The 27,221-nt window shown below is 37.0% G+C and overlaps 3 protein-coding genes across 7 annotated transcripts; 1 reads left to right on the forward strand and 2 right to left on the reverse strand.

Annotated features, from left to right (window-relative positions):
* The first annotated feature begins 4,940 nt into the window (after positions 1-4,940).
* Positions 4,941-9,699, forward strand: LOC112191826 (probable zinc metalloprotease EGY1, chloroplastic). 2 transcript variants are annotated; one of them, XM_024331252.2, is made up of 10 exons: positions 4,941-5,321; positions 5,559-6,023; positions 6,116-6,256; positions 7,343-7,444; positions 7,836-8,047; positions 8,248-8,298; positions 8,378-8,447; positions 8,854-8,922; positions 9,259-9,309; positions 9,392-9,699. In XM_024331252.2, exons 1-10 carry the CDS (start codon positions 5,067-5,069, stop codon positions 9,548-9,550), a joined length of 1,575 nt encoding a protein of 524 aa, XP_024187020.1. In that variant the 5' UTR covers positions 4,941-5,066; the 3' UTR covers positions 9,551-9,699. The 2 variants fall into 2 exon arrangements, with proteins under 2 accessions (XP_024187020.1, XP_024187022.1); XM_024331254.2 differs by lacking the exons at positions 9,259-9,309; positions 9,392-9,699 and having other exon boundaries at positions 8,780-8,854.
* Positions 9,700-9,872: 173 nt separating this feature from the next.
* On the reverse strand, positions 9,873-11,045 carry LOC112191828 (LOB domain-containing protein 20). Its single transcript, XM_024331255.2, has 2 exons — positions 10,629-11,045; positions 9,873-10,549 (listed from the first exon to the last, which is right to left on the reverse strand). The coding sequence occupies exons 1-2, from the start codon at positions 11,043-11,045 to the stop codon at positions 10,226-10,228; spliced, it is 741 nt and encodes a 246-aa protein (XP_024187023.1). The 3' UTR covers positions 9,873-10,225.
* Positions 11,046-12,179: 1,134 nt separating this feature from the next.
* LOC112191825 (probable inactive leucine-rich repeat receptor-like protein kinase At3g03770) lies at positions 12,180-18,056 on the reverse strand. Of its 4 annotated transcripts, none has more exons than XM_024331245.2 (9): positions 17,594-18,051; positions 17,363-17,485; positions 15,518-16,992; positions 15,014-15,147; positions 14,206-14,446; positions 13,592-13,797; positions 13,448-13,518; positions 12,977-13,088; positions 12,180-12,714 (listed from the first exon to the last, which is right to left on the reverse strand). In XM_024331245.2, the coding sequence occupies exons 3-9, from the start codon at positions 16,851-16,853 to the stop codon at positions 12,442-12,444; spliced, it is 2,373 nt and encodes a 790-aa protein (XP_024187013.1). In that variant the 5' UTR covers positions 16,854-16,992; positions 17,363-17,485; positions 17,594-18,051; the 3' UTR covers positions 12,180-12,441. The 4 variants fall into 4 exon arrangements, with proteins under 4 accessions (XP_024187013.1, XP_024187015.1, XP_024187018.1 ...); XM_024331247.2 differs by having other exon boundaries at positions 13,448-13,500; positions 17,594-18,046; XM_024331250.2 differs by lacking the exon at positions 12,180-12,714 and having other exon boundaries at positions 12,990-13,096; positions 17,594-18,056.
* Between the last annotated feature and the right edge of the window lie 9,165 nt (positions 18,057-27,221).

Consider the following 27,221-nt stretch of genomic DNA (forward strand, 5'->3'; position numbering starts at 1 on the left):
CAAACCCAACCCATTTAATAATCGTGTCAAAAATTTAAACTCAAACCCAACTTATTTATTAAACGGGTCACCCGTTTCCAACCCGCATAACCCATTTAATAAATAGGTCATGTCATGTTGGACAAAATGGCTCATTTAAGGGTTAACAATGCAACCCATTTAACTAAAAAAATGCATAAATTGATTAAATTCACTAAAAACTCCAAGAGACGAAGAATATAAATAATTATATATAATTCATAAATAATTCAATCCAATAATTATGAAGCAAAATATTTCAAATTGTTTAATCCTGTGATTAAATACTCCCAACATCCAAAATTTCAAGAAGAAGTATAGAATAATCGGGTGATACGGGTTCACTTGGTATTGGCGGGTTGACCTGTGGCCAACCCATTTATTAAATGGGTCATGGTTGGTTGACCCACGGTCAACCCACTTTTTAATTGTGCGGGTTCAACCCGTTTTATTTCGTGCGGGTTTTGAGTCGTGTCGGAATTGACAGCCCTAAGCTAGATAGAGGTCTTGAGGTTTCGGTTTGGTAACCAACACTTTCTCCACTCTTCCTCTCTTTTGCTTGATGTTTATTATGTTTATGGCTTTATTGTATATAACTATGGATTGTGAGTAGAATAAATTTGGGACCCTAGCCAAACTCATGTATAAAACAATGTGATGCCATGTTTTTGAAGAATATGCATGTTTTGAATCCTTTAGTTACTTTACTTTAATGCTTTCTTACATGTGTTTTTGGATTTGTCTCCTAAAAGCATGTTGTAAGAATTAATGAAATCAGAAACTTAAGCTGGACAATCTTTTGTAACTGAGAAGCATGTGTAGCTAATAGGATGGTGGTCTAGCTTATTCCTATGGGAAGAACTAGATTGCTTGGATTCCTTACCTTAAAATTAATGCTTGGTTCCTTGAGTTTAAGAGTCGAGAGGCCTTAGACTTTGCAGCATCAAAGCCCTTTTAAGTTTTAGCGAATGTAAATGGGACTAAGGTTGTGTAATCTAGTTTTGCTTGAGCAATATGGTTAGGTTGCATGATTAGTTGGTATCTCGGTTTCTCTAGAGAAAACCGAGGGTTATTTGAAAATGGGTTACATTATATATATGCATGAGGGAGACTAGGTGCGAAAGCTAATCTCCTATTTATCTCTTTAATTAAAGTCTTTATTTTATTTTTATTAGCTTAGTTTATTTTTGTGCAACGTAGTTTACTTTATAAAAATTAAAATTAACCAAGTCGTTCACTACCATAATTATTAATACCATCTTCGTGATCTTTAGTTTCCAAAGGGCTAAGGTTGTGAACTTGTAAAAAAGTAGGTTTTACATGCCTTTTCTAGGTTTGTTTTCATGGTGATCTAGATAGGGTAGAGTTACTCAATCCCTTGGGTACGATACTCTCACTTTCCCTTTACTAAAAGTTGACCTCCTATACTTGAGAGTAGAGCATATCATCCATAAATTTGTATACACTTTCATACTCAAGAATATCCCCAACAAGTAGTTTCTTTACCATTTACACAATATATCTAAAAGCTTCTTAAAAGAGAGCTTCTATTCATACTTCCAAAATTGGTATTTAGACCTCCCCACTTAATAGGCCTCCAACTTACTTTTAGAAATAACCAATATGCTATCTACACCTCCTTAATTTTCTTACAATACACATCGTCTAATAATATCAATAAAAGCCTTTTTTTTTTTTTTTGAGGTTCTATTCATATACTTCCAAAATCGGTAGTTGGACCTCCTTCAATTTTTGAACATTTCACAATATTATTTTACTCTTGTTACAATTAAGCTAGAAAAATAATAATAACAAAACCTCCAGTTGATAGTTGTCTTTCCCCATATTGTTTTTGTATACACACACACACACAGAGTCCGACTACGGTGAGAACGGTACGGATTTCCCATTTTCCCCCACTTTCCGTTTACAATTTCACATCTTAACCGTTCAGTTTTTAGGTCCTAATGTATATATCACCTCTGCAAAATTTCAGCTAATTTGGTGATCGTTAAGGCATCCAAAACTGGAAATTACAACAATGTACATGAATGGTTCCAGTTCGACAGATTCGATTCGTTCGTATAAATTGCAGTTTTGGATGCCTTAACGATCACCAAATTGACTGAAATTTTGTAGAGATGATCTATACATTAGGACCTAAAAACTGAACAATTAAGATCAAAATATGTGATCGGAAAGTGGGTGAAAACCGGAAATCCGTACCAAAATTTCGGTACGGATGTCCGCACTTGAGAAAAATCCTATATATATATATACATATATAGACAGATCCTATCCAGAGCGGAGCTCCGCTTTGGAATTAAAGTGTGAAGTTCGAGTTTTGGGTCACTTTTCTGTCGCATATCCACATCTCGACCGTTCAGTTTTTAGGTACTAGTGTATAGATATTCTCTGTAAATTTTCAGCCAAATTGATGATCATTAAGACGTTGATAATTGCTTTAAAGCTAGTACAGTTCAGGTTGACAGATTCAGTCCGTCAATTGGTTTAAGTGAGTTAGATACTTTAACGATCATCAATTTGGCTGAAAATTTGCAGAGATGATCTATACAGTAGTATCTAAAAACTAAACGGTCAAGATGTGGATATGCGACCAAAAAGTGACTGAAAACTCAAACTTCACAAGTTAATTTCAAAGCGGAGTTCCGCTCTAGATAAAATCTATATATATATATATATATATATATATATATATATCTCTCTCTCTCTCTTGTCTCTTATTGTTGTATTTTGTAGGCATATGCATCTTTAGAAGCTAAGAGCAGTTCATTGCTTCAACTTCCTAAGATTCCCTTGTTTCATAAATTTGCTCGACGGGAACAGTACGCACAAGTTGATGAGTATGATTTTAGGAGGAAGTGGTCTGTTGGTGTTTTGGGAAGAGAATTTTGCATATCTGAAATTGACTTGAGGAACTGCAAAGTAATGAATTGGTCTCTTGATTTCTCCGCTTCTTGATAAGGATGAAGACCATAACAAAAACTTAAGGGAAAATATAGCATGAGGATATCTTATGATTTCATACCTCCGAAAGGGAAAAGACAAAAAATAATTTTTCTTTTCTCTTTTGTGTTTTTATTAGTGACTTGACATGAGTTGGCAAAATCAACTATTACTTAAAAAAGAAGAAGAGATACTTGTACCAAATAAACATTCATACAGAGGGTGAATGTGGGTTAAAAAAAGGGTTTTTGTCCATCTAGGGATTTTTTTTCCATTTACCTCATTAATTTTTTTTAATTCCCTCTTATCCAAAACACTCTAAGGACTAAGGAGGTATTTCCTAATACCCCATTAAATTATTATTTTTTAATACCATTTACCGTCACCCCTTTGTTAATTAGAGAGAGAGAGAGAAAAACCATAAGAGACTTCGCCGGATTCTGGTCACCGGTCACTGGATTCCAGCAAACTTTCGCAGGATTCCGGTCATCGGTCGCTGGATTCCCGTCACCGGCCGCCGGCTACCGGATTTTTCTGAAAACCTCTATTGCCCCCAATAGACGCGTAGTGCCCTCCAATAGAACTTTCAATCGCCGAAATGAAAACTAATCTCCCTAGATTTAGACAAATAAAACTTTAATTAAAGAAAAAAACGAGAAGATTACATCAATTCAAAATGTCTATTGCCCCCAAATAGACATCTATTTCCCCTTAGTAGACGTCTATTGCCCCCTATAGAGGGGCAATAAATGTCTATTACCCCCTAATAGATGTCTATTGCCCTCCAATAGAATTTTCAATCGCCAAAATGGAAACTAATCTCCCTAGATTTAGACAAATAAAACTTTAATTAAAGAAAAAAAAGAAGAAGATTACATCAATTCAAAACATCTATTGCTCCCCAATAGACATCTATTATTCCCCAATAGACCTTTAACACACTTCTATTGGCCCAATAGAACTTTTTTTTTCATTTTTTCTTCCATACTGGGCCTTCTGCCCTCATTTTACCACAAAAAAAGAAGAAGAGAGAAATTGATTTGGGCACCCAGAGAAAAGCTCTAGGCACCCAATCATCTTTCTCCTCTGCCACAACTTGGGTTGAGCACCAGAGGCGTCCATGAGGCCATCGGCGATGCCAAGGAGATGACGAGGCGTCCAGGAGGTGGCTCAGCCCTGTTTTCCTCATCGCGCAGAACTCATGATTCCTGGATTCTATCGGCAGTTGCTTAGCCTTGTTTTCCATCACCGGATGAAATGGAAGAGAAGGCAGAGGCTGTGAGGGGTCCGGAGGTCCCGGTTAGAAGGTGTGGGAATGTAGACTGGGCTCGAGGCCGGTTTGAGTGTGGAAGAGGTGATCGGTTTGGTTTTGGAGATTGAGCTCGAGATGGAAACAGAGATGGTTGAATTGGTTTGAAACCCTAGGTTGAGATTCCGGCGATTCAGTATGGGCTTAGGGTTCGAAAGGTTAGGTTATGAGAGAGATGGTGAGGGTCGTGCAGTGAAGACAGACTCGATTCCATGGCTTTACTTTGGAATTGAAGAGAGAGAGAGAGAGAGAGAGAGAGATGAGAGTGGCATGATCCAATTTCTTAATTAAGTTATGGGCAAAGTTGTCATTTCTCTTTAAATTGGGTTAATGAGAATAAAAATCTGTTGATGGGATAAGTAAGATAGTTTTTGCCAATTTTTTTTTAAAAAGGTATGGTTTCTCTCTCTATGTAACAAATGGTGAGGGCAAAATAGTATAAAAAAAAAGCAAACTTAATGAGGTATTAGGGAAGACCTCCTTAGAGTGTTTTGGGTAAGGCTAAAAAAAACCTTGTTTGGGAAAGTGAGAAAAAAATCTCTAGAATTGGAGTAGATGTACAAAAACCCTAAAAAAAAAGTTATTGTCAACTTCAATTTCTGAAAATAATTCCAAAAAATATATATATTTTTGAAAAACTGGTTAGTGCACAGAAGATATTCTTTTGTAGCCACAGCCCACTGCAAAAGGAGCAAAACCGGGCACAGCAGCTGTGTCTGTCAGTATCTCCCCAGTTCCCATCGCAAATGGTGTTCTAGTTTTGATTGGTTAAATGGGAACGCTTAGTTTGAGCAGCGTGGATTTTAATTTGAGAGTGAAATACCCAGAAATTCCAAGATTCCAATGGAGCAAGAGAAACAAGAATTCATGCTTGTTGTGCGGAGGAAGCATGAAGAGGCTGAGATGGAGATGTTATACTTCTTCTAACGACGATGAGGGAAAGACTAGTAGTAGCAACAAGTCAAAAGACGAGGCTGCCGAAGATACACGCAGCAACGACCCTGCTTCCCTCCCTTCCACTTCCAGGGTATTTTACTTTCTTTCTTCTCTGCAATTCTCTTCATAACTTATGTTTTTAATTGCATTTTCTGGGTTCTGCTCCATGAATTATACATGTGCATGCGCACCTTTTTAATTTTATTTTTTTTAATGGCATATCTTCAGTGAAATACCGTTCGTAGATAACTGGGCAGATATATGCATATGCTCTTAGAAGTTAGAACACTTGATTATGATAACAATAATTTATCAATATGTCCTTCAGCCACCACCTGCATCACCACTTGGAACCGCTTACAATAATTTCCAAGTCGACTCCTTTAAGCTGATGGAACTCCTTGGACCTGAGAAGGTTGATGCTGCTGATGTAAAGCTCATTAAGGAAAAGCTTTTTGGCTATTCTACTTTTTGGGTCACTAAAGAGGAGCCATTTGGAGACCTTGGGGAGGGCATTCTTTTCCTTGGTAATTTGAGGGGAAAGAGAGAAGACGTATTTGCCAAATTCCAGACTCTGCTAGCTGAGGTTACAGGTAATAAGTACAACCTTTTTATGGTGGAGGAACCCAATTCTGAAGATCTAGATCCGCGTGGTGGGCCTCGTGTTAGCTTTGGTCTGCTCCGGAAAGAGGTCTCAGAACCAGGCCCAACAACACTTTGGCAATACGTAATTGCGCTCTTGTTGTTTCTTCTAACAATTGGATCATCTGTAGAGTTAGGAATTGCATCTCAGGTTCTCCTCCTTATTTTTCAACTTCTTGTTCAGCAATTGATTTCTTTCTCATTTTTAAAGTAACTATGTGCTTTCCTGTATTTATCAAACAGATAAATAGACTTCCACCAGAGGTTGTCAAGTATTTTACAGATCCAAATGCTATTGACCCACCAGAAATGGAGCTGCTATTCCCGTTTGTGGAGTCAGCTTTGCCCCTAGCCTATGGTGTTCTTGGGGTTTTGCTATTTCATGTAAGTAGATCAATAGCATGTTTATATGTATAAAATGGCTATTCTTCTAGGCTTTTTAGCCAAGTTTTTCCTTAATTTTTTATGATCTTCTTTTTGTCCCCGTTATAGATCATAGTTATCCGTTTGGTACCCTCCGTTATGCTGAGGCCTAAGATAAGACAAAGCTGACTAATAGTGCTTTACGTTGTTATGGCTGATGTGAGATTTGGTGGTAATTATATGCTCATGTCTGTTGTTCAAGTTGACTGATGAGCTTAATCATATGTATACTTCACACAAAAATCTATATCATCTGGAAGCAACCAGCAGAAAAAATTGTAATTTACTTTATTTAGCCTATTTGTTTGTTGTTTTCAGATTATGGCACTTTGACATTTAATATTTTTTCTATAGTAAGTGTGTCGGATCTTACATTGGAAGCCCGTCAGATGAGACATTCAAATTAATTGACTTACTCTATTAAAATAGTGAAAATATGTGTAAAAATTTAGTGAAAATATGAGCGATAGCAAAATGTTGTAGAAAGTATGTTGGTTATGACTCTGAACTAAAAGCATCAATTCACACTTTATCATAGAGTACATTTATTTCTGTCCTTCACTTCTTTGCCAACTAGTGTGTCTAAAAGTGAGAGAGAATCTGAAAAATGCATGAAGTGGAGGTCTCTTATTCGGCAGGTTGTTTGAGTGACTGCCACAATAATCATAAGTTATTCATTTGTCAACTTTTTCCTTTTAAGATATACCTCTATGTATTTTATAAAATAAAAAAATAAAAAATAAAAAAGAAAGAAAGGAAAAAATATATGCTCTACACTGTGTCCTCTCATTCATTTTCTTTTTTAATGTTTTCTCTACCTGTCGTTAGCTTTCTAAATCCAGTCGGCACCTTGTCCCCAATTTTCTTCTTCCTCCTTTGATAATAACAGTTTGATTCTATTAAAATAAAAAAGAAAAAAATAGAAATGTATCCCTATACTAAGCCTTACTCCAAATCCATATTTCATATATCTGATTCCAATTAATTTTATGTTTGGATTTATATAAATATGATTATGATGGAGTCAGATTAGTTGATTACTTGCAGGAAGTTGGGCATCTTCTGGCTGCTTTTCCAAAGAAAGTAAAACTTAGCATTCCTTACTTCATTCCTAATATTACACTTGGCAGCTTTGGCGCAATCACTCAGGTATCCTAATTATCCATGTATAGCAATTCAAAACATGTAATGGCACTTGTTTGAAAGTATCTTTAATACTGCATTAGAGAATCTATGTAGGAATGAATTCCCTGAATTGGCAGTGTTGGTTTAATTGACCTGGTTCGTTTAATAATTTGGTTAAGAAATCGCTATATTAGGGATTTCAGTATACAAGGGAGAAATTCCTTACAATTGATCTGGAAGGAATTCTAGATTAAAAGTTGTTATACTCTTGTCATAATTGTGATTATTTGTGTTTACCATAATTGATGCATTAGTTTGATGAATAGCCGTGGCTGCCTTTGCTTGAATATTCATAACATGTGCGTCTAGACCCATATTTCTTATGATCTTCTGATAGTTAAGTTTGGTTTTGTAGTTTAAATCCATTCTTCCCGATCGGAGCACAAAAGTCGACATTTCACTTGCAGGCCCGTTTGCTGGTTTTGCACTGTCATTGTCAATGTTTGCTGTAGGTCTGCTGCTCTCATCTAATCCCAATGCCACAGAAGAGCTGGTGCAGGTTCCAAGCATGCTGTTTCAAGGTTCTTTGCTTCTAGGACTCATCAGTAGAGCTACTCTTGGTTATGCGTATGTCCTTTCTTTGCTTCTGTAGCACTATTGAATCAAGATTTTTGTTTGTACATGACCTAGAAGGCATCTATAAACTAGTTGGAATTAATAGTGGACTATTTTCTCACATCTAAGCCTCATTTATCTCTTTAAAATTAGTTTCAATTTATTTCTCTTCATGATATTCCTAGTTGACATGGTAGTGCGAACACATGCAGATCAATGCATGCTGCGACTGTTGCAATTCATCCTCTTATGATTGTTGGCTGGTAACTTACTGTTTCTAACTGATATTTATTAGCTTTATTGCAATGTGTAACATGCCTGTGACAAGTTCAACAACTGCAGGTGTGGGTTGACAACTACAGCTTTTAATATGCTTCCAGTGGGCTGTCTTGATGGTGGAAGAGCTGTGCAGGTGATGATTTGCTCCCTTATGATTTGAACTGGTAAAATTACATCTTTTGAGGCTGAAGAAGCAAAGTGTAAAATGGAGCTTATGAAATCTTGTTTTGCAAGATTGTGCAGCAATCTTTTCCCCAGTTTGATTATGATGACTTCACAAAATCTTCATTTAAATTTATTTAGTCTTTTAGTAATGTGATACGGTGATATTTTCAAAAAAAAAAATGTGATACGGTGATGGTTGCGGGATTCTCTTGTTGGCAAAAACCTATTTTTTTATTTTAATTATTATTGTTGTTGTTGCATGTATGACTTCTATGGAAATTTAATGACATATGCCTGCAGGGTGCTTTTGGAAAAAATGCACCGATTGTTATTGCATGTATGACTTCCATGAAAATTTAATGACATACCTGCAGGGTGCTTTTGGAAAAAATGCACTGATTGCATTTGGTTTGACAACTTACACGTTGCTCGGATTGGGAGTGGTATGTCCAATTTTTACAACTTCAGTGTAACATATTATCCTTGTTTCCAATCTGGGTTTCCAAAAATACATATTATCTTTGTTTCCAATACTGGGTTTCCACAAATATAACAATTCAGTTATTTCCCACTATAGAAGCTGTTAAATTCGGTAATCAAGCATGTGATGTTATTCGTGTCCCTAGTTACTCCTACCTCCGACTTACATAGCCTTTGTTAGTATTTGTTTCTACTTCCTATTTAAAATTTGATCTTGTTATTTGCTCCATAGCCTTTGTTAGTTTTTGTTTCTACTTCCTATTTAAAATTTGATCTTGTTATTTGCTCCATCCTTTCAGCTCGGTGGACCTTTGTCACTTCCATGGGGACTCTACGTGCTCATATGCCAGGTTTGCATATAAGAATTATACATTTGGTTTACATGATTCAACAATCTTCTATCTCATGATAGTATTTGAACTATATGCTCAGAGGACTCCAGAGAAACCTTGCCTGAATGATGTAACGGAGGTTGGAACATGGAGGAAAACAATTGTTACAGTGGCTATTTTCCTTGTGGTGCTGACGCTCCTTCCGGTAGGGGATGAGCTTGCAGAGGAGCTAGGTATAGGTCTTGTTAGCACATTTTGATGTATTTATATCTGAAACTCTGAAGTCTCTGATATTGAATATGCAGTCAGCCTGGTAAATGCCACTAGCAATGAGGATTGCTAGTACTGTACATTTTTAAAAAAAAATTTTACCCATTCATTAAATGACATGTAGATACAACTTTTTTATTTTTTATTTTTTGAGAAACTTAATGGGGTCCGAATATGATTAACCTTTATCTTAATGGGGGCATAAGACTACTAAACTTCACATTCAGACTGCATGTATGACTTCTATGGAACTTAATAAATTTTTCTAGCATCTCCACATCTGTCTCCTTCGATTGATAGAGTTCCTTTTCGACGTCATAGGCGATCAAGCCGACTGCACGGTAACGCTGATCATATTCATCTTCTTTTGGCTGGGTTTCAAACGCTTTTCATAATAATAAAAAAAAATGCAATTTTAACAGAGAATAAGGAAAATAGATATATAGGTGCATTGTTGTATGCTATTTTCATAGGTTATTTTATACTTATCACAGTTTTTATTTGGCTCCGGTGTTTACGAGCATCCAGTGCAAATCACTTAGCAATGGGTGACTTAAAAGTATAACTGTATATTGTCAGGATATTTGTATGCTAAGAGATAAAAGAAAATAAAAAAGAAAGAAGGAAGCGAATACTATTTTGTGGACATCAAGTATATCGATCACTAGCGAAAATGGTGGGGCACTTGACTTTGTTGCTCATCTTCTTCTTCGTCTTGAGAAGGCCTTGAGAGCAGAAGAGGCTCCAAGCTGTGGGAACATGGTGCTGTCTCAGCTGCGAGATCATGATTAAAATTGGAGGTGAAGCTCCTCATGTTGATTGGGTTAGTCGAAGCAGATGAGTTGTTGGAGTAGGCAGGCTGCAGCAATGCCATGTTTTGCTGTTGTTCCTGATGCTGCTGCGAGCTTTGAATGGCATTTGCAAATGCAAATCTACTGTTTATCAGCTGAGTTTGCACCATTGCGAGCTCGGTTTGTAAAGATGCAACCTAAAAATTAACTAGTGTCAATAATATTATCGATCAGAACGAGTTGGTGTAACTAATTAATAATATATTATTTTTTAACCTGTTGTTGTAAAGCAAGAATGGTGGATACACAACCATAAACCGGGTCGGAGAGGCGAGCTTGAGCCTCGTAGGATATTGCAACGACAGCATCATTCCTGCGGTTCAAAGGTATGTGCAGCAAAAGCTTTGAGACATTACTTGCGCCAAACACCTTGTGCACCGCAGCAAACCTCGCGGCTCCCTGGTCTGATCCAAAATGGGGAGCAAAGATGCAACCGCTAATGCACTTCCTTCTCAAAAACTTGCATGCCCCACACGGAGCTGAAGCTGCAGTACTACTGGATTGATGATGATGAAGATGACGATCTACCGCTGTTCGCTGCTGCTGCTTTCCAGTGGCGGCAGATGTGGCCTTTCGACGGCAGCTTTCAGAAGTGCCACGATGATTCCCTTGTGGTTGTGGCTGATCAGCCATTGGAAGCCTAGCTAGCTTGCTAGAAACAAGAATATGTCTAGCAGCTATATAGATGGAGCCTTGTTGTTAATTAATTAAGAGGGAACAAAACAGACGAGTGCATATATGCTGCTGGTGGTTTTCTAGTTGCCTGCTGCTTAGTCCCTTTATATATAGATACATATGTAGCAGCAGCATTTAATTTACTGAGAGGGAAAGAAGTGCACACTAGTCTCGTGAAACCGTTGGCAACGCAGAGAGAGAGAGAGAGAGAGAGAGAGAGGTTATGAGGTTGGTGAAGTTGGGGGAGTGATGAAATATGTGGAGTGCAATTTCATGGTGTCAACTGCACGTGCAAAGGCCATGTCTCATGACTCATGAGAGCAATGTATTAATTATTCTTTTAATTATAATTAAATATTGTACTAATGGGTGTTAGTTTTGAGCAGAGTATATATAATAATGAGCCATGTATGGATGGAACTTGCACAAGGTTGGTTGTGTTGTGTATTGTTGATGGAAAGGGCACAAGATTTGTATTGCCCGTGGCGTGTGGGAAGCGATCGAAATAGAAACGACTCAAAGTGCATGGCCTGGCACTGGCTCACCCTTGCACTCACCCTCACACTCAAGTAGCTGCTACCTAGCAATCTTTGTACAACACTATCAATATGCACCATCTCATGAGACATGAGTCGACTCGACTAATTTATATATCATCCACCCACATCTAACGAATACACCAACAATGTTTTCAAGTTGGTTTACAGAAATTTAGCTCCCCTTACAGAAAACAAGTACAATCCGAAGAAGAAATTCTGGAAACCACTAGGAGCCCCATTGGAGAACGGAAAATTCTAGCATTGTGAATCTAATATGCGATGATTTAAAGAAAGTCATTAGAAACAAAATTGAGACCGTAACAAGACTTTTGAGAGATCGAAAGAGATCCTGTACTACCATGAAATCCAGTCAGATAGCTGCAGTACAAGGCCCCTATGTCTCGTCATTTAATTGAATCCCTAGGGTCTTCCAATAATATATCGTGCTGGATGGGAGGATAAGGTACCTTTCTAGCACGGATAAGGAACACACAAACACACGGGTTAAGGAGAATAAACATTTAGGCAAAACTAGTGGGGCATTGGGCATGAGGAAAATGAAGCCATCTCTTTGTGGAATGTAGGAAACTGCTCCTTCTGCAGTGCCATAATTATATATGTTCTAGTTTTGTCTTTGTTTTTTTTTTTTTTGTTTTCCTCCCCTTTACATTGGATGGAGTTTTGTACTCATAAGACTAGGAGAAGTTTAGTAGCCAAATGATGCCCGATCTATACTGTTAAAAATTATAGGTATATGTTCATCAGATATATGAATTCCAGAAACAGGATAATTGGAACCTGTAACTTGCTACATACTAAAAGGTGAGGCGTGGAGGTTGTGGAGGTGAAACTGGAGAACCATCACTGCTCAAGCATTCTCCCTGCTGCCATGCATCCTGAACCTGTGCAGCATACTGCAAGTTCCACAGAATATCATCGAAAGAAGGTCTATCTGCCGGCTCGTTGTGCAGACACCTGACACAAATTTCCATCATTGTCTTCAATGATTGATCCAAGCATGTCTGCTTAACTCCTGGATCAACCATGCTTCTACGAGCTGCATCATCAGCTGCAATAACCACTTGTAGCTGCACGAGGTTAAAAAATGTAGAAAAGACAGGAATTAGTTTTCATTCAAAAATATACACCACACAACCCTGTTTTGGTGTTCCAAATTATAGTTGGATTTCGGACCCAAACATCTAGGACTGATATTTGGTTTATTTTTATGACAACAGCTTAGAGTTCATCACCCCCCAGACTGTCAGTTATAAATATTTCTGTTTTGTTTTACAAAACGGGAAATGGAGCTTCTAAAGAAATCATAAGAACGAATCAGAGTTCTTTTACCTGATCTTTCAAAACTCCCACTTGAGTCATAGACTCGACTGGTCTCCCCTTGATCATTTCCAGCAATATTACTCCAAAATCGTGAACATCAGTTGCATCCTCACGTTTCATCCTAATAAACTATTATTGTGATTATAATACTACATATAACACATACATGTTAGCGAAAAAATTAATATATGGTCCTGTAGTGTAGAGTGACTAGATGTGGGTCAAGAGCTCTCTCAGAAAGGCAAGAGGTAACAACATCTCAACATTAACAGAAGCAAAGATCATCATCAAAAGTAATAAGATTCAACTATAGTGGACACATTATTAAACCTCCAGACCTATCATAGCACATATGAATACACTGATGTTTGCCTGCCTAACAGAGATTTTAAAGTTTTATATGTTTTCAAGATCATGCATTAGTATGTATTAAACTAGTTTCCTATGTAACTTGAGTCATTTAAATTTTCCATTGCAGACCTTGCACCAACATGGGAACTTGTGGATCCACCTGAAGAAACTCCTTCACCAACCTGCAAAGATGAAGAGGACTGAAATCCAATTTCAAATAATTGTTTCGAGAAATTGAATTCAAAACCCAATGCAGTACAACTTTCTGCTTACCTGCTCCATATTTTCTTCTAGGAGCGGAAGGTTATAACTGCTAATCTTTGCAACAAGATTCTGATCCAGTAAAATATCTGTTATTTTAAGTTTATTTGAATATACACCGGGCATGATCCCTGTCTGCAAAAACTGAATGCCATTTGCTATGCCTATTGCAGCTGAGATGCGTTGAGTCCAAGTAAGTAATCGTCTGGGATGTCCCTCTACATAATAAAATATGACATTGGTAGATAAGTTCAACAAAAAATGTATGAAACAGATGGGAAAAGTTTCAGGATGGATGAGACAAGGGGTGTTTAGTTGTCACTTGCTGTGTATTTCTTACAAAAAACATAAGAAAGATGCTAACCATTTGTTATCTGGAGAAAAATCAGAGTTTGCGTGTCTTAACTATCACCTAGGCAGTAGCACAATTTCCTATCAAATAAATGATCTCTAGAGACATAAACAGAATATTACTCCAAGGAAGAAGTATGAAATGAAATTTCTTCAGGAAAAAAAAACAGGAAAACAGAAAAGAAAATCTTAAATATTTTATGACAGTTATTACAGGTAGTCACTTCGATCAGTATCCTTATCAGATAATATGAATGAAAGAGTTCATGAATTACCAGAGATCCAGCTTCTTAGTGTGCCATTTGGTACATATTCGAAAACAAGAAATATTCTGCTGACACTAGAATCATCCAAGTAACACTCAAAGCAGTGTCCAAGAGCACTGACCAAATGACGATGCCTTAGTTTCAAAATGAGCTCTATATGGTGCATGAAATTTTGAGTACTGTGACTTGTTTTCATTTTTAAGCATCTGATGGCAACAAAAGAACCATCCCTTAACTGGCCTCTGTACATCTGCGATAATCAGAGGAACAAAACATGGAGTTATACTCTAATGAGGCTACTACTCTCAAGTTTCAACAATTTATTTTATTTTTCCTATAGTAGAAATCTAAAGATAGTTCTGGTAGTCCAAACCGGAAGAATGGATGCTTTCCAGATACACTCCATGAATAACATAATCTTAGACGGTGAAAAGCTTAAAAAATAAAAAAGGGTAAAGGACTTGAAACAAAATTATCTCTTCACCAGAATGAAACAAAGGATAAAACTAATTAATTTTTCAAAATCAAAATCAGTAATCCTTTTTAGACTATGAAAATCTGCATCTGAATAAATTTAAACGTAGAAGAAGAAAAACAGCACAGGGGACAGGGGATGGTCATTTATTAAGCTGTAAAGAAATTCTATATTGTGATCAGTAGCTGAGCATAGTTGTATCAAAGTTATTTGAGGTTTATGAGGAGTGTTTATTCTAGAAAGTTTTAGAAACTGATGGGCCAAATAGCACTCAGCAGCATAAAAAACTCATCAGTACCATATGCTGCTTCAATACAGAAGTCAAAGATTTATAATATATACCTGTCCATGCGAGCCTTCACCCATGAACGTAGATGTATCAAAATTATTTGTCGCCTCCTCAAGTTCATCCAGCGAAAACGTTCGATAGCTTGGTAGGCCAAGCGCTCCCAGCTTCATTGTTTGTGATATATATCCTTCAGGTGAAAGGAAATATAATGTTAACCGAATTTTCAATCTCAGAGGCCTATAAGTTGTCGAACATAAATAACTTGGAAAAGGGGAGAAATTTGTAAGTGTCTCACTCATATCATTAAATTTGTATTCCTACTATCAGGGCGTTTCTAACTTCAATCTACAGCCATAACTATTAATATAGCTAAGCTAACGAGATTCATGTACTGGGAAAGAAGGCTGCCATAGACAAAAGGTATCAAATTTTCAAGAACAAATTTGAGCAGGAATAAACTAATTACACTTAGCCTACTAGTGTCCCCATGTGTTATATATATATATATATATATATAGAGAGAGAGAGAGAGAGAGAGAGAGAGAGAGAGAGATTACTTGCATCTGATAATAACTTTGAGCTATATCCAGTTGATGCATTTTCTGTTATTGATCTTGCTGGAGACTTCTTCATTGTCTTGTTGGTATTCATTCTTCTATATACAAAGAAAATTAAGCCGACAAGTACAACCCCTCCGAAAATTCCTCCAATTATACCTAATGCCAGAATCGATTTAGAAGCTCTTTTTTGCTTGCTTCTGTCAGGGATGATTCCAACAGCTAATGCTTCGTTGCGGCAAAATGGAAGTCGATGCTGATTTTGATTTCCAGTAGATAAACAATTCCTAGCATACAGGACAACACTGTCCTTAGAATCTGACAGAAGACATGTAGGTAAGCTTCCAGACAACAGATTTGAGGACAAATCGACATACTGAAGCTCAGCATTGCAAGACAAATTTTCAAAAAGCATTCCTGTGAATTTGTTTCGTGAAACATTCAGATAAGTTATGGAAGGTAGAGATAGCAATGATGATGGAAATGGCCCAACAAACATATTGAAAGAAAGATCAAGCCGTTCTAGCTGATGATAAGAGCTCACTTCAGCAGGGATGCCAGACCTAAATTTATTCTTACTCAGTACAAGGGTCACCAACTTCTTGCCAAGTTTGGGAAACTGAGGACCAAAAGCATTATCTTCCAATTCAAGAACTTGAAGGTTTGTCAAAGTACTAAGATCAGGAACTTCCCCAAAGAAGTGGTTATGAGAAAGCCCAAGAACTCTAAGACTTACCAAACCACTGAATGAGTTGGGCAAAGAAGCATTCAACAAATTCTTCTTTACACTAAAAACAGCAAGAAGAGGGAATAAACTCATCCAATCTTGAAGTGGTCCAGAAAACATGTTATCATCAAGTATGAGCGTTTGGAGGCTTGATAGTGATGAAAGCTCTTGAGGGATGACACCATAAAAGAAATTTGAAGTCACATTAAGTATTTCCAGTGCTGATAATTGTGAGATTTTACCAGGCAAAGGTCCCCATAAACCAAGAGAGACCAATGTGAGGACCTTCAAGCTTGGAAGTCTGACAAGAGTCGTTACGAACAAATCAATTGAAAAGTTTCTAGGCAAAAGAGGAGCATTTTTTTCACCAATTATATGCAGCTGGGTTATTTTTTCATCATAGCATATGACGGTCAAAGACAAACTTGGTTCGATGTTGCAAAAATCTGTGTAGTTATATGATCTACTCAAAACAGCAGGAAGGTTTAGAAGTCGCTGAATTCTGAAAAGGGTCAGAGCTTGGGAGGATGAATTATTTTTGGCATGACTAACTGAAAATAGAATGATAACAAGAACCAAATGCATCAAACGGGGAGATACTCTTGCCATAGCACTACAGGCAGAACCAGATGGAGGGGCCAAGCTTCCAGTTTGGACGAGCTGCGGGGATAACCTCAATGAGAGACTATCCTCTGCATTGGTGATCCCAATTAGTACAGCTCTGCTTCATTAGCAGCATAACCGACCCCTGCAATCATATCAGCATCATATGTAATCATTTTTAATATGTCTGAAGATTGAAATTCAAATATTGTACTATGAAACCCCTGCAATCATATATTAGCATCATATATAAAGATTTTCGATGTGTATGTAGTTCTATATAGTCAGATTTCAGTATTTAAGTCAGTATTGGACCTAGATCAGTGAGAACAAAGTACGTGCCAAAAGTAACTTGACATTATCAACAACTTGATGTCAACATATTTCTACCAAGATCTGTACCAGAACTAATGAAAGCAATTAGTATTGTGCGTCTGCCCGTGTCTGTTTCTTTAGAGTAGCCTTGTATTAATTTCATAACTGGACATAGCTATTAAGGATTCATGAAGGTTTACCTCAATGAATTGGCCAGTTACACCTCCAGAAGCATTTGCCAAAGCCCCTCTGGTAAATTAACTGTAGTGACTTGCAAATGTAGTTGGTACTTACTGACCACCTGCAGCAAGTTCCTAGAATCCCTGAATTGAAAGAAAAGAAAAACTCTAAAACCACCGCTAGAGAAAAAGAAAAATTAACTGCTTTAGTCAAACCCAAATAATATTTGAACCACTCGTTCAATTGATGACCTGTTTCAGATATGCCTCAATATCTTCCTAGCTGCTGACACATAAGCTGGGTTTCTTCTCCAGAAGTCATTTTCTGTTTGCATCACAGTCACAACAAGACAATCTATCCAGTGACAAACAAGGTTCAAACAAACAGTCCCACATGCTATTTTCTTTTTCTTTCAAGATTAAACCTCCACAAAGCCATCATTCTTCTCTCTTTATTTTCTGATATGCTTCCTGTAAAGACTAAAGGGAAGCCATATAGTTGGACTGGAACTAAAAGCAAAAGAGAAAAGAGAGATTCTTACAGGGAACAAGGGTAGCTTTATTTCACTGCCTAAGAAATCTATAATGCTGCTCTGATTGTGGAGTGCACTACAGGAATTAAAGGAAGCTAGCTAGGCAGGCACAGAATGTAATGTAAGCTTTCGCTTTCTGGGTCTGGCAACTGGCAAGCTTTGGCTTTCCATTGTCTTGTCACTTTGTGATGTCGTCTGGCCCACTCTTGCCGCCTTTTCCTTCTTTCTCTTCTGCTAACAGTAAATTCTCTTCCATCGTACTTTGGCCAGGAACCAAAAAAAAATGCTTTATCGAATAAAACTTTCACTAATAAACGTGGTCAATTCCAACTAAAGCTGGTCTCAATATATAGGAGCAAATAAAAAAGAGTACCGCTCTGATACATTAAACATGACAATCCACTAACAAAGCCTCATGAAACCAAGGTGGTCCGACCTCCTTCTAAAAGAGTAACAGATGAAGTCACAACCCTTTAAAGCCTTCCTTGCTACAATGTGCGCTGCATTATTAGGGCATCTCCAATTCTAAAGTTAAAAGCAAAAATGGGACTTGGTCCTAAAAAATGGGTCCCCAACCCATTTTAAATCAGTCTCAAAATGAGATTGAATCCGAATTCGAAAACCAAATTAACACTGTGAACCAGCCGCGAGACCCAACTTGTATGGCTGAAAAAAGACATTGATCCAACTAAAAATGAAATGCCTAAATTCTTTTGATTCAAAATGCATAACTTAGATTCATGCATTCTGAAAATAAAAATAAAAATATATATATTCAATTTTTTTAGTCTAACCACAAGATAAAATAATAAAATAATTTATTGATAATTGATTACATAAGTTAATTATTTATGATATGGATGGCTGCATGAGTTTAAGCTAGGTGGTGGTTCGATCAATAATTAGGGCCATTTCTAATGTCAATGTGATAAGACTGCCATCACCCATTCTACAAGCAAGTTTTTATGATTTTCATAACCTGAAAAGGACAGGAGGAGCTCTCTGTCTCCTACATATAATAGTTAAATGATTGTCTAAAATAATTAAGATAAATGTAGGACCTATTAATTTATTTGAAAATTTCAATTACTGATGATACGTTATTATATATTTATTTATGATATATAAATTCATATTGTAGTTAAATGATTGTCTAATATAATTAAAATAAATATATAGTAAAACATTGATAAATGAACGTTCGATAAATTAATAATTTTGACTAAATAATAAATTTTTCTTGTATACTAAAATAATAACCTGGCTAAATGATAAGATAATAAATTTTCTAGACATCTCTTAGTACCTAGCCAATATGTAATTAATAATTAATAAGCTACATAAAAGAAATGACACGTAAAAAATATTAATAATTGAGAAAATACATCAAAGAAATAGTGTATGAAATTTCATAATACATAGTAAGTGTTGTAGAATGAAGGGAAAAGGGAGAAGAGAGATTCAAGATAAGTTGTTTGTTATGTATTCCATTGATAATAGGGGATTACAAGCACGATCATTGAGTACAAGCAATCGTATTCTAATTCAGACTAGGATATCTAGAAGATTCTGCCCCTATTCCAACTAGGATACATAAACCTATTTGGACTAGTGTCACGCCCCAAATTTCGAATAAAGAAATTCGAATCCGAAACACGACAACCTAACAAGCCCAAAAAGAACACTCATAAAATTTTTCATTTAAACAAAACAATAAAACAAATCGAACTCACAAATGTCAATACCCACTCATTCTCTAGAGTCACATATTATATCACCAAGTGTTTACAAATTAAACTGAACAACAATTCAATAAGTAACATACCCACCACACTCATTACACAGTGGAAGACTAAAACCAAAAGTACACATCTACATCCAAGCTACTACATCAACAAAACTTCAGCTTCGATGACGGTTACTCTGACCTGCACAATAACCCCTACACCATGGAATAGTGCACCGAGTTGAAACAATAAACCCGGTAAGCTTTTGCAAGCTCGTGTGAGTAAACTCAAATAACCACAACAAACACCTTTTTTACTCAAGGGAAACAAATCAACACAATGATTATTTCCAAAATCAAAATTCTTTTATTTTTAAGGAAAACACAAGTTACCACCGTGACAAATCAAATCATTTGAGATCTCAACAACAAATCAAGAATTCACTCTTCTTTCCTCTCGACAAGAAGCATTTATCACCACAATGACGTGATAAAACATTTTTCAACTCACTACGAGTCTCAACCACAACCGCATTCACAAATTAAATTAAATAAAACCAGTAATCCCTGCATTAAAAATTAGTTCAGGAGATCACCACAAAACACACAATTCAAAATCAAGTAATATAAACATAATGTAATCTATGCATATAATTTAGTTCAGGAGATTACATTAAATCACACAATTCAATATCTTAGTAATTCCTGCATATAATTTAGTAGAGGAGATTACATTAAAATCAAACAATTCAGAAAGTTCGTAATCCCTGCATATAATTTAGTTAAGGAGATTACGATGAAAATAATTAACTCCATCACCACTTACACACTTTACAACAACAATCACCACACATGTTGCCTACATCATAGTCCCTTTGAGACAACAAAGTCCTTCTTGGACGATAAAGGAAGAATACTCTGAGACTTTTTTTAATTCACCGCACATGTCACTAACTTACTCGCAACGGTCACACTAGACCCAAAAGGTTTCACAAAACCATCAAATGATTTCTTGTCCTCAATCACTACTATGATCCTCGATCACACTAGACTCCTAGTTTAGTTTGTTGTAAATATTAATGTGGCTATTCATGTATAAAAAAATCCGGAATTTTCTTCTTTTTATAGAATTTTCTCAATTTTCAATCGCTCATAACTTTCTTATACAAACTCCGATTTTTGCGAGCAGCATGTCCACGAACTCGTATCGAGGTGCTCTACGACTTTCATGAAGAAAGTTTTCGGATAAACCCAATGTATAAAAAGTCAACCTTTCCACTTCCCCCCTAAAACCATACTTTTCGAATAAAAATTCGTCTGAAACACATTTGCTCTATCCACGAACGACATACTCATACCAACAACCACTAAATTAATTCTGAAAAATCCTCTGAAAATAATAACGAATTTCTGGGGTATTACATTCTACCCTCCTTAAAGAAATTTCATCCCGAAATTTAAACGAACTACACACCAACAAGTACGGATAAACTCATCTTCAAAATCCAATTCTTGCTCCCCAGCAAGAAAAGCACTCCCTTTAAAGCCTCCACAAGATATTGAACTAGTCAATCATCCTTGATCAAGGTTTCCTTGTAGTCCATACAGAATGCAATCCAACACTAACAATGAATTACTACGATCAACCACACCAGACCCAATGTAGACTTCATCATCAGCAAAGACATAAGAAAATATGTCACATCACAGAAAATCTTGGAGATATAGCTGACCTAAACATTGAATCTCCATACCTTTTTACATGAATCTCAAAAGGTTCGACAACCTTGGTGATAACCTTCCTTTCTTGCCAAATCTCACCACACCCTTCATGGGTGAGACCTTCAAGAACATATAGTCACTCACGTAAAATTCAACATATCTCCCCTTTTCAAATATGCATAATCCCTTCTGTCTACACAGATCCGTTCGAATCCTGCCTTTGAAGATTCGAGATTCTTCTCAGTAGTCTCCTGAACAAACTTAGGACTCTATTTATTCCTCATCTCTAACCTCTGCTCAACATAACAACTTCATATGGCGCCATGCCATTACTATAGTGACAACTGTTGTCATGGGAGAACTCCATCAACTATGAAAGACTCTCCCAGAAGGCCCAGAAACCCTTTGACACGCTCTGGTCCTAAGCAATATAGGACCCAGGTTAAAAGCCCAGATCCATGTGAGAGAAGCCAGAAGCTCAGGCCCAAGCTGCTGATTATCCCTGTAGGAATATAGGCCGTATAAGAAGCTCAAGCCCAAGCAGCCCTTACGCGCCACTTTGTCCTTGCCACATGTGCAAGTAAGCCAGGCCGAGCCTAGTAAACCCACTATCTGTTTGGTCTTGCGCATATTCAGATTTCACCATCAAGTGAACGAGCCCAGACTATCTGTTTGGTCTTGCGCATATTCAGATTTCACTATCAAGTGAACGAGCCCAGCCCATCTTTGGTCTAGAAGAGCCACCAAATAAAAGGCAAAAAATGACTGTTATCTCTGGGATTCGAACCCAAGCATAGCTATATGTAACACAGTTGCCTTTACACTGCGTTATTTAAGCACATTAGTATTAATGAACCATATTTTATATATATTGGGTGCCAGCATCATTTATTCCAATTGTGACATTTAAGTTATGAATTCTTTTTATGCAATTGTGAGATGTTATTCCAACTTATTTTGTTCATAATTGTTTTTGCTACTTGTTTAAATTTTCACACTAGAATATATGTGTAGAAAATGTAGGTACTTAATGAACCAGAAGTTTATACATAAATATCGAATCCGTAGTTTCGATAAAACCATAGAAGGAACTTGAAGTTTAATTTCCTACATAAATTCACCATACATGATAAGGCCAGAAGATTTTACATGTTTAATCCGATTTCTCAAGCCATGTTATAGAACCTGAGGTTCCCATTATTGAGTCACGAAATGTTATGAATCTTCTCCAAGTAGGCTCATCCAATTGGATGTGATGTCTAGGTAAGGTTCAGATGAGGCTGTGTACTTAAGCTAGCCTCGCTCCACCAAAACTTCATCATTCCTTACCTAGTCATATTCAATTAGAGTTACCGAAAGGGTTGAGTAATATCCACGATTTAATGTTAAATTTTAGCAATTGAAAGTTTCTGGAAGAAATTATCTAAAGTTGGCATGCTTTCTTGTCTGAAGCAAGACATGATTGGCAAGAAATTGAACAAGCACATCTGCCAAAAACAATACAAGGAGAGGCACTTTACTAATTCTCTGAATTGATCGCTATCTTGTTGCTCACTGAAATGAACAACAACCTTCTGTTGAGGAATGATCAAGCCAAGTCCATTGGTACCTGAGCAGCACTTTTTCTTGCAGCAAATGATGTCACTCATCGCGAACCTAATCGCAAAAGGAGAAATTACAGCCGTGTAAGGGACAAACAGTCTGATTTTTCGAGACGAGGAAAGAGAGGTAGGCCTAGAAATGGCCAATAAAACCGGCCCAAAACATGGCCCCATGTTATAGTGCCCCTGCCCAAAAAGTCAAAGTGGAAAGGAACACTGGTTTGGCCCGCTGCCACCAAAATCAGCATGATCTTTGTTATCGATGTGGATAAATTGACTGCTGGTCCCACACCTACTGTAGTAGGTGCGATAGCAGAAGCAGTAGATGAGTATTTTGCCGGTCGCGGAACTTGAAATACCAACTTTGTTGAAGGGTCATTTTCTATAGATTCCACACTAGAAATCATGGATTTTCAAGCAGTTACTAAACATACCGAGGATTAGAAACTCAAAGACATAGGTATGATTGGCCCCTTATGCCATATCTATTTCATCTTAATGAATGATGTTTCTGTCTTCAGATCTTGGTGATTTGTGTTTTCAATTATTTTGGATTATGTAAATGTGGTTATGTTTGAATATATTTAATTTAGTAAACTTATTTATACATGTGATTCATTAAATTAAATAAATGAATAGGCATATTATGTGGTGAAGTTTGCTGTCTGGCTAAAAGTGCTATTACGCACACCATACTCCCAATCGGAGATATTTTTCAAACTTATTGCTTATTCATACCTCTGTGACAACCATATCAAGCCAATCCAACCTGATAGAGGCCTATGGCAAAGCCCACTTTATGTTGTCTATTGGGGACATCATTGAGTATGAAAGTGTATGCAATTTATGAATGATGTGTCCTACTCCCAATTATAGGAGGTCAAGTTTTAGTAAAGGGAAAAAGTAAAGAGTATCGTACCCAAGGGATTGAGTAACTCTACCCTAACTAGATCACCATGAAAATAAACCTAGAAAACACATGTAAAATCTACCTTTTTACAAGTTCACAACCTTAGCCCTTTGGAAGCTAAAGATCATGAGAATGGTATTAACAATTGTGGTGGTGGGCGGCTTGGTTGATTTTAATTTAAATAAAGAAAATTAAGTTGCATAAAATAAAATAAACAAATAAAAATGTAGAGACAAAATCAATGAGGATAATAGAGACTTAGGCATCGCACCTAACATTACTCATGCACAAAATGTAACCCATATTTAATGTAATAACATGCTTTGATAAATTTCCCCTTAGTGCTTTGATGAAGCTACCAAGAAACCAAATAGTCATGCAATTTAACAATCTCTTCCGAAGCAAAGCTAAATTACACAACTTTTATACCATTCAAATCTTCCGGATCCTAAATGGCCTATGGTGCCGTGAGCCTAAAATTCTTCTGGAACCGAAACCGACAACATCATGCTTTAATTTCTAGGTAAGAAACCCAAGCAATCTAGTTGTTCCCGTAAGAATAAGCTAGACCACCACCCTATTAGCTACACATGCTTCTCGGTTACAAAAGATTGTCAAGCTTAAGTTTCCGATTTCATTAATTCCTACAACATGCTTCTAGGTGACAAATCCAAAAACACATGTAAGAAAGCATTAAAGTAAAGTAGCTAAAGGATTCAAAACATGCATATTCATAAAAAAAAAAAAAAAAAAAAACATGGGATCACACTATTTTATACATGAGTTTGGCTAGGGCTACGGCCTAGCCCCAATTTTATTCTACTCACAAACCATAGTTACATAAATCAAACCCATATACATAATAACATCAAGCAATAGAGAGGAAGAGTGGAGAAAGTGGTTGGTTACCAAACTAGCTCCCCTTGATGCAAAACTAGTGAGAGATGTTTCAAAATATGGAAATTTCAGTTTTCTCAAACCCAAATTGCCATACAAATCCACAAAGCTCTTAGAAACTTGAAGAACAAAGGCTTGAAATGATGAAACTAAGGTGTGATTGATCAAAGATGTAAAGGATCTTCGGTTTTGGGTAAAAACCCAAGACACTTTACACTTTCCTCTACACAAAACTAAGAAACTATGAACTAAAGCTAAGAAACTAAGAGAAATGTGTGAAGAGAAGATGAAAAACGTCCAAATGAAGGGAGGGTGCTTTTATAGGCCAAAAGTGATGAATAGAGGGTGGAAATCAAAAGAAATGAAGGGCTAGATGTGATTGACAAATGTGTAAGCACAAAATGTGGATCTAGTCTTTAACTCCACATAGAAATGACCTAGAAAGCCCATAGATATTTTCGTGGAGAAAAGAAAAAGTAAGGGTAGAAGGGTCATGTGTAAGGGAACAAGGTAATAAATGGGAGACAAAAGTGTAAGGTGTTAGAATGGAACTATTTGTCATCATTCAAATTTTGAATTTCAAAATAACCTAGACCTAAAGTCTCTAACCCTAATAAGATCTTCCATGTCCTCCGCACATGTTCTCGATCGGCCAACTCGGCCGGAAATGTCCGTTTGCGCACTTTCTTCTCCTATCTTCCTTCAATTGAATCTCTACCGATACTTCGGAATTGGCTCCGACCTCCTCATACGAAATGTTCCTCCATGAGTGTAGATCATCCTGGTAAAATTTCAGAGCTTAGTTCACTGTGGTGTGGCTGGAAATGCTGCCGGAATCAGTATAGGTCCTGTTTTGCAGTTTTAGTCTTTTAGTCAGAAAATTGGACCGATCTTTTGAAGGCCTTCCACTCCGAACTAGCTCTTAAACTCATCATAAAAAATGATCCTTAGGATGTCTATAATGGATCTAGAAAGTTTCAACTCATTCGGAGTTCATTTGGTTAGTCTGCTGCTCATTCTTCCTTGCATAGCTCGGTTTCTCCTAGCCGGAGTAGGAAAATGTGCTAAAGTTGGGTTTTTAGGGCATTTCCAAGCTTTTCCATGATTTCCTACCATGATAAGGAAAACATAATAAATATATATAAATAAACATAAAGGTTAAGCAAAAGTGCAAGATTAGAGGAATAATTACTAGGTAATTATGGACCTAACATTGTCCAATGGTACTGAACTTACCATTAATGTGGCCTTATATTCTCTACGTTCCGGAAGAATATTATTGATGTTCAAGTAAAACCCTAGTTTGTGTTTGGCCCAAACTCTAGGTTACTTGCTCTAGTAGTAATAGGCTTAAACACTACTACAAAAATCGAAACACACAACACTCATCACACAACAGAACTAAAATTTGCTGTTGTGTGTTAACACAAACTCTATCATACAACGGTACAAATATGTTTCTGTTGTGTGAATGTAAGAAAATTGAAAACTTTTTTCTTAGGAAGGTATTGCACAACTAAGTTAAGAAGTTTCCGTTGTGTGAATATGAGGCCTAGATGGAGGGAAATGAGCACATAATTCCCTCCCAGAAGGAGCTCAATTTGAATTATTCACACAACCGTTTTTTTGATATCTGTTGTATAATGAATGTTGCATGAACCTTGAGAAATCCTCTAGGTACACCTAGTGCAAGTTGCACAAATTTACACAACAGATTGTCATAGTTCTGTTGTGACAGGACCCGCCCCGAATTTCACCCTGAAACCCGAGCTGGCCCTGTGGGGCCCACCTTAGGGATAACTCTACCAAAAATTCGGCAGAGTCACCTCTAAAATGGACTACCCGAAAACCTGTAAAACACACAAAACTCAAATATACAAATCCCAAAGGTTATGCAGAGCAATACTACTATACACAGGGATATAACAGAGGAGTAAAAGATCAAGTGATCCTACACTGCGGAAGTAGTGACAACTATGCCTCAAATGTCATGTACGCCCGACCTCCACTAATTCGCCTGCAAACTGGGCATTAGAAACCGAAAGGCCCAGGGGAAAGTAGACGAAAAACGTTAGCGTGAGTGGACAAAAATAAACAATTTAAAGGAAAAAGGATTTCATACTTTCCCACGTTTATTCTCTTTAATAACCGATGCATGCAACAATTAGAAAAATACATTTAGCTTTAAATCCCAGAATTCCAAAACGATAAATTGACTAGCCTCGCTAGTCACCACATTCGAAAACTATATCGTAAAACCGAAATCTCATTTCTCAAGAGAATAAGACCAGCCCCGCTGGATACAGTGAAAAATCGGACTAGCCCCGCTAGTCAAGCAACAATAAAATAGGGGGAAGAAATTTCACCATACGAAATAAGGGAGCCTCTTAGGCTCGGGTCGGAGTGTCCCACACTCTGGAGCATCCCATGCTCTGCTCTTACTCGCCCACAAACACATAGTAAGTGGGGAGGAGTTCTAATAGGCTAGCTA

The sequence above is a fragment of the Rosa chinensis genome, chromosome 3, assembly GCF_002994745.2.
Source record: "Rosa chinensis cultivar Old Blush chromosome 3, RchiOBHm-V2, whole genome shotgun sequence".
Taxonomy (NCBI): Eukaryota; Viridiplantae; Streptophyta; class Magnoliopsida; order Rosales; family Rosaceae; genus Rosa; species Rosa chinensis.

Bases quoted from the DNA above. Each gene is read 5' to 3' on its own strand.
- LOC112191826 (XM_024331252.2), top strand. From the start codon at position 5,067: ATGGGAACGCTTAGTTTGAGCAGCGTGGATTTTAATTTGAGAGTGAAA. The intron at 5,322-5,558 runs GTATTTTACTTT...TATGTCCTTCAG, and splicing joins CCCTCCCTTCCACTTCCAGG to CCACCACCTGCATCACCACT. The intron at 9,310-9,391 runs GTTTGCATATAA...CTATATGCTCAG, and splicing joins TCTACGTGCTCATATGCCAG to AGGACTCCAGAGAAACCTTG.
- LOC112191828 (XM_024331255.2), bottom strand. From the start codon at position 11,045: ATGGCTGATCAGCCACAACCACAAGGGAATCATCGTGGCACTTCTGAA. The intron at 10,550-10,628 runs GTTAAAAAATAA...GTTAATTTTTAG, and splicing joins TTCTTGCTTTACAACAACAG to GTTGCATCTTTACAAACCGA.
- LOC112191825 (XM_024331245.2), bottom strand. From the start codon at position 16,853: ATGGCAAGAGTATCTCCCCGTTTGATGCATTTGGTTCTTGTTATCATT. The intron at 14,447-15,013 runs GTATATATTATA...TGATTATCGCAG, and splicing joins GTGAAGGCTCGCATGGACAG to ATGTACAGAGGCCAGTTAAG. The intron at 13,519-13,591 runs GTAAGCAGAAAG...ATTGGATTTCAG, and splicing joins TAGAAGAAAATATGGAGCAG to TCCTCTTCATCTTTGCAGGT.